At 33.1% G+C, this 7241-nt stretch overlaps 1 protein-coding gene across 1 annotated transcript in view; it reads left to right on the forward strand.

Moving 5' to 3' along the window:
• Positions 1 to 3775, forward strand: part of LOC106876210 (uncharacterized) — a 493844-nt gene extending 490069 nt beyond the window's left edge. The window contains exon 9 of the mRNA XM_089359095.1: positions 3680 to 3775. Coding sequence (XP_089215221.1) covers positions 3680 to 3775 — 96 coding nt within the window. The remainder of the gene's footprint in view (positions 1 to 3679) is intronic.
• The last annotated feature ends 3466 nt before the right edge of the window (positions 3776 to 7241 follow it).

Consider the following 7241-nt stretch of genomic DNA (forward strand, 5'->3'; position numbering starts at 1 on the left):
ATTATATTTACCCAGGGGAAGGTCTCATCTTCACTCCTATAGTCTTGGCAGATGCTGAGTTTGTGGTGTTAATAACATAGCAGCCTTTTCTTCTTTTGTCTTTGATTTGAGAAGAAAGTCCTTAGTTGTTTGATGTTACCACTTGAGTGAAAACTAGGTCTACAATCTTTTACTATAGTGTACAGTCGGGTGGTTGTGGAAGTTCTATTGACACAGAAACATGGTCAGATTTATAGGTTGAACTTCAATTGTTATACTAGACTAATTTCCGTGTTGGTGATTTTAAAATAAAGTTTGAAGCTACTTGGAAAGATGTACGTTGAAATATGGACAAAATTCCTTTCTTAGGTAAGATAACATATCGTCGCTTGCGCTACCAGAACACACCTCACTTCTAAAAATCTCCAAAGCCTGACACGTTTAAGGAAATTACTTTTATGCAAATTTTGAACGGAGGCAATTGTCAACCTCGATCGCATTTGAACTCAGAAGGCATAGACAGACGAAAAACCAGTAAGCATTTTGTACGTCATACAGTCGATTCTGCCAGCTCACAATCTTTATACTCAATGTAATTGTAATATATCATATAAATATAAATTTGCTGAAATACTGGGTTTGTCCCTGATGACGTCCGCTGATGTGTTAATTTTTCTAAATTAGTAATTAATATAATGGAATGTCTGTAATGATATTGTTGTTATGGTTACTTTTGTTTCTTGGCACCATATTGCCGGTGATGGCCCTGGTTGTATTTTTATGTTTCCGTTCGTTATTATGGCCTTACTTTTCAAAGCGAAGTCTTCCTTGATAATTTGCTATTGTTAGTGGTAATGAGGAAACCTATTAGAGCTATTTATTTACAGATCTATAACAATTTCACTAGGAAGTGTATATTTTCAGTTATATTGCTTTCAAAACTCTCATGGAAGCAACCCAAATATTATCGATCTTTAATGGTGAATACGGACGATATTTGTCCTTAAATGATTGTTTAATATCAAGGAAATTTGATAAATGGTGATCTGTTTACTGATCAGGACAAAATACTCAGACGTTTCAAAAACCATTTTTTGTGGATATTCTTATAAACAAGCACAAATAAACTAAAATGTTGTTTGGAAATGCTTCTGAAAAGCTGATTAAAATTCTGAAATAGTGACGATATTTGACAACCTGTGGAGATAAGTGTTACGATCAGACAAATTATAATGTAAGAAAAAGGGGTAAACTTCTGATCGCAACAACAAAGTGTTCAAACAGTGAAGTAAATGTTCATATATGGAGATTATGTCCAGTCTCAATTGTTTCAAGGTAGGTAGTGAACGGTCCGACCCGTATGCAGCTCCGTTTCTCGTTCTGGTTCTATCCGCGTCTAGCTGCCGTTGTCTTCCCCACTCCCCTTTTTAACAGGAAGTACGAGATTACCTGCCTTGCTCGTTAACAGGAAGTGAACGAGGTTACCTGTCTCGTACTATGCTAACTTCCTGTATGTATATTTGGTTATTCATACCAACGTTATTTCACTTGTGCCAAACGGTCGTTGACAAACGTTTATCTCGCCACCTTCGGAAAATACAGGATAAGTTCTCACCATTCATTATCTTAGAGGTATACATAACATAAGATATTAAACTACTACTACTACTACTACTGAACAACAAGACCAACAAAAGCAATAACACCACCAGCACCAACATCCTAGTAACACCAACAACAACAGTTATAATAATGACTAATAACAACTTCAAAATGGTTAAAAATCTGATTTTGTTGAGTTTCAAGTTGAATTAAGTGGTTAGTACCGTTCCATTCACTGATTTTCATTAATCTATGAAGATATTTTTATATCTATGGCGTTTGGAATCTTTTAGTCCACGTTTTTTAAGCGCATTTTTTTGGATAGATAGATGATTTTTTTTAGATCCATTTCTAAAATAGCAGCTTCAAGTATTCGGACTCTATATAGAACTACTCGTCGTTCACTTCTACCCAAAAACATTCTCCATATTTCCTGGCCTCTAACTTACCATTTCATGTAATTTTTTTGTTATATTTACGTTATTACACCAACTGGTTGCTTTCTCTTCCTGAACGCATACAAATACAAGTTTCTTAGATTATTTGGTCCCGTTTCGGCAGCTAAATACCATTGTCTGTCTCGTGGTCGGGATAGAGTTTCCTCCTGTATATTTATGTAAATCCTTGTGTATTCGATTTTCAGTTCAACTTTCTTGTTTTCCATCTCTTCCTAACACGTAATCCGGTGAAAGTTGCGCCAGTTAAACTCATCCTTTCAGTACTATTGCCCACACTTGTAAGAAATGCATCTCCACCAGTAGTAAGAGTACATGCTTATGCGCACACACATACACGCACACACAAACACACACACACGCATACTCACACACATATGTATTCACGCGTCAGTGGGCGAACAAATTAAAAAGAGACTCACAGCATATTTGGTAGCTGCTACATATATTATAAAAGGATATAGGTTTATCATTATACATATATACAGGTGTGTGTGTGTGTGTGTGCGCGCGTGTGTCTTTGTGTGAGAGTGTGTGTTAATCTCTGTGTGTTTGTATGTGTACCTATATATATATGTTATATATACGTATCTATACACGTATCTATGTATCTATTTGTCGATATATGTTTATATAGATAGAATGATAGATAGACATGCACACATTCATAAACATATACATCCAAGGACAAGAATATGCAATATAAAAACAAAAATGACTTGTATAGAAGTATAAATTCGCAAATTAAGTGTGATATATATATATAGAAAAAAATATTATTGACTGGCATGGCAGAATTGCACAACAGGAAGATAAAATAAAGTAAATAACGTAAAATTAAGTTAAATGAAATAACAAATAACTATAGATATTTTCAAATGTTTTACTCTGTACGTTATTAATGCTTAACAGTGAGCGGTTTCTGATTGAAAAAAATCATGATTAGACATCGTGTTGTTGACTATTATTCGTTTATGATTATTACCTCAACTTCCACAGAGCACAATTGATTTCAAGCCGTGATATAGCGATTTAACATTGGTGTTGATATCTGTACATATATACAGATGTATACACAAATACATACCCGTAAACACAAATGTGCGCACACACAGATATATGTATATACATATATGAATATATAAATACATACATATTACATACATACATTCCTACACGTCAGTATGGCTCCATTTCTTTTTTTGTGCCAAGTTGATAGTTACATAATGTAAATATGCAGAAATCGATGCAAAATTATATGTAAGTATATACTTATGTAATTGGAATAATTTGAGCGATACGTTTTTTTGTTGACTTCCATTCCTTACAGTTGATATGTTTACATATAGAAGGATATCTAAATATCTAACTGAAGATTTGTTCTTTGCATTTTATATAATATTATAACTCTTTGCTAACCATATTAAAAGCATGCTTTCAGTTTCTTGTTTCCTGTTTTTCTCTCATGAATTGCGTTTTCTTTTGTTTTGTTTTTCATTCTTATTTTCTATTGCAACATACTAAAAATAATACTACTAATACTAATCATTCCTTCCTTACACTGACAGAAGATTTTTGTATTTTTCTTGTTTCTTCCTTATCTTCTTTCTTTTTACACTATGCGAACTTTACCTGGGAATTAGCTGCTACAACTAAACTGGATTGCTTACACAAAATGCAAAAAGACTGGTAAGATATGTTCATATGCCTATGCTGCACCATACAATGCAAATATATAATGAAGAGTAGAAATACTTGTTTTTATTTTGCAAAATATGGTCTCATGTTGATGTTGTGTATCCCTAATTAGTGCCGATCAAACTGGGTTGTAAGCACGTGGGTAGATGCGATCCATTAATCCTCTGTCCTGTACAGAATATTAATCTGCCTAAATTTAGGTCAGCTTTCAATATTTTTGTTATGTAGGGCTTTTCGTATTGGGTTCAGTGTGGCAGGCTGGGTATGTTGCATGTCTTCCAATGTTCTGTCAGTTAGTGTAATTTTGTAGGTTTAGAAAGCGATTACAAATGTACCAGGTAAAGTGGATTTGGTCTTAATACAGAAATTTGTGTAACTCAAGATGAATCTCAGGGCGCAAACACCCCTTCGCAGGAATATACAGACACAAACAATGCCAAAATCATACAATTAAAAGCAGATGAAATTCTATGCAGATCTTGAAGAAAATGTATTTATAAGCGTTGTTCAGAACACTAGCTAGCTACAACTCTTTTAGATTTTTCTAGAATAAATTTAGGCTGCCAGTTTTGCTATATTTGTGTGCGTGTTGTTGAAATTTTATTGTAGACAACGGGTGTGGTCACCTCTCTCCAAAATTACCTATGCTTCTGACTTCTTTTTGTTGATTTTGCGTTAAATATATTCTTTAGTTGTGCATATGATCGATGAGTGATGTCTGCATTTATTTGTGATGAAGGTATTAAAATATATACATCTTCATTTTCCAGTGTATGTAAAATCTAGGCAAATACGTAAAATGAAGTTATATTTAGCCATTATCGATTAAAATGTAAAACTGAAACTATTCCTCTTCTTATTACTAATTCTTTAAAAATAGGACTACCGCAAAAGTATATTATTACATGTGACAAAAATATATAGTAAGTAATAACTGTTATGTTTTTGTTTATATTGCTGAATTGTTTCACATGTAATATCAATTTGTATTAACAGTCGCTAAAATTTAATTTATCTGGTCTTTCATACAATACAGGATGTTACATAAAATATGAGATATTTGTAGATTATAAGGACAATATACTTTTCCATTTCCAATTGTAATATAAGTGAATACTAACACAATAAAAATAACTAAAATCGAATGAAGTAATACGAATGTCACTTTGATAATATGTTACTTAATGCTAAATCAGAAGCTCAACAGGAAGTTGTGATTCCTTTAAACAGAATGAAAGCTAATTGACATGAAACAAAGTAAAATCAATGAGAAGCTGCCTGAAAAGTCAGTCTGATATATTATCAGTGATTTTATAACAAAGCAGCACTGAAACTTAAGATTTATACCAGCATGACTTCTATTCATGTACTAACACAACTAACCTCTACCGAGCATGCACTTCTACGCTCTTTTGTCTTAATCACTTCCTTTATTCTGTCTGATACAATGCATATAAACACACACATATGTATATATATATATGAACATACGTATACAGCAGAAAGAAAGAATGAACAGGCAAACATTTGGTATCAGTTTAGAGCAGTCTAGTTTATGTATTTAAATATAATTATAGCGCTGTTGTTCCGACAACTCTATTGTAATAGCTCTTCAATAATGTTTAAATACGTAAATTTCGTGCTCTGAACAGATACCAATTGTTTGTCATTATTTTCTTTCTGTTGTATATACACATGCTAAATATAAACTACTTATAGCCGATCCTTGCTGTATATCAGTTATTGACAAAAATGCCTTCCATTTTGCCCTTTTTGTCTTTATGGTTTCAGTATCCCTATCACGGTGTGTATTCACTGTGTGTCCTAAGTAGATGCAATCCTTTACCTCCTGGATTTCATCGATTCCCACTTCTATTCGGCCAAGTGCTACATTTTCCGTCTGCATCTAATTTGTTTTGTTAAACTCAGTGTTTTCAATGATGATAACAATGACGCCTGCGAATGGAAAGTGTGTTGGTTCCTTGCCCTTTATGTTTGTGCCACCTATCCAGTTGATGTCCGTGGTTACCATTTCTAGGCATGCGGCAAAGATCTTTGCTTATTTGACAACCTTCTCAATTGGCACTCAATTACTGGTGGTGAAACCAGAGCTGTATCTGTTGTGCAGTCAGATTTCTCATCTCTCAGTTGTTTGATGTATTGCGCCTTGACACCTTTCATTTCCAGAGATCTCAACAGTGCGTTCATCTCGATGATTTATTCACGAGTTATATACAGATAGATTGACTTAACGGACAGCTCTCAATTATACCACGCAGAGTTTATAAAAGGAAATCCTTAAACGGCCATACCGAGGGATATCAAGTTAAGACTATGAACAGACTGCCGCGTTTTATATTAAGATTGCAATTGCAACGATTAATTGCTAATTATTGCAATTGAAACACGTGTTAGTCTTAAAAGTCGGTATATAATTATAGAATTAAAGGTAATATTATTGCGATTTCAGAGTAATCCTTATTTTAAATATTGTCTATACATACATATATATATGTATATATATATATATATATATATATATATATATATATATATATATACACGAACACAAACAATTGCTGAGTGGAAGGTGTTTAGAAGCCATTTAAAACACGCACAAATACCTTTAGATTCACTTCATCATTTAAATTTAATTTGTCAATTGAAACCGTGACCTATACACTGACAAAATTCTGTGCTGCGTGGAATTTTGTCAGTGAACAGGCCGCGGTTTCAAAGCGACGAAAATATATTGACAAATTGAATTTAAATGTTGCAGTGAATCTAACGGATTTTGTGTGTTTTTAAATGGCTTATAAACACCTTCCACGCAGCAATTGTTTTTGTTTCAGTATACGATCTCAGATCAAGTCATTTGTTATGCAAGTGCATCTCCGTACTACTACTACTACTACTACTACTACTACTACTACTACTACTACTACTACTACTACTACTACTACTACTACTACTACTACTACTACTAATAATAATAATAATAATAATAATAATAATAATAATTATAATAATAATATCATTATATATATAACACATGTTCAAATAATGTAACTCAGAAGCCCATATCCACGAACGCAAGGCACATAGACACACAGACATATGTCAGGCGTAATGCATGCGAAGATAGGGATACGTATGGCAAAAGCAAAATGGAACAGACAGGAGAAGACCGGAGAGAACAGGAGACGGAATGTGTGACGAAAGAATCTGACAAATAAATGAATAACTATGATAATGAGAGTAATAATAATAATAATAAAGCTGAAGTGCAGGTAAACAGTGCATGTGTTTAATTGGAAATATAACAATATATATATATATATATATATATATATATATATATATATATACATATATATATGTGTGTGTGTGTGTGTGTGTGTATGTTTATGTATTTGTGTGTTTGTTAATGTGAGAGTGTTTGAACTTGTATGTGCGAATCTATGTGTATCTATGAGTTTATGATTTAAGAAGTTGTGGTCCTAGACG

This window comes from Octopus bimaculoides, chromosome 10, assembly GCF_046866305.1.
Source record: "Octopus bimaculoides isolate indiv1 chromosome 10, ASM4686630v1, whole genome shotgun sequence".
In the NCBI taxonomy this organism is placed as follows: domain Eukaryota; kingdom Metazoa; phylum Mollusca; class Cephalopoda; order Octopoda; family Octopodidae; genus Octopus; species Octopus bimaculoides.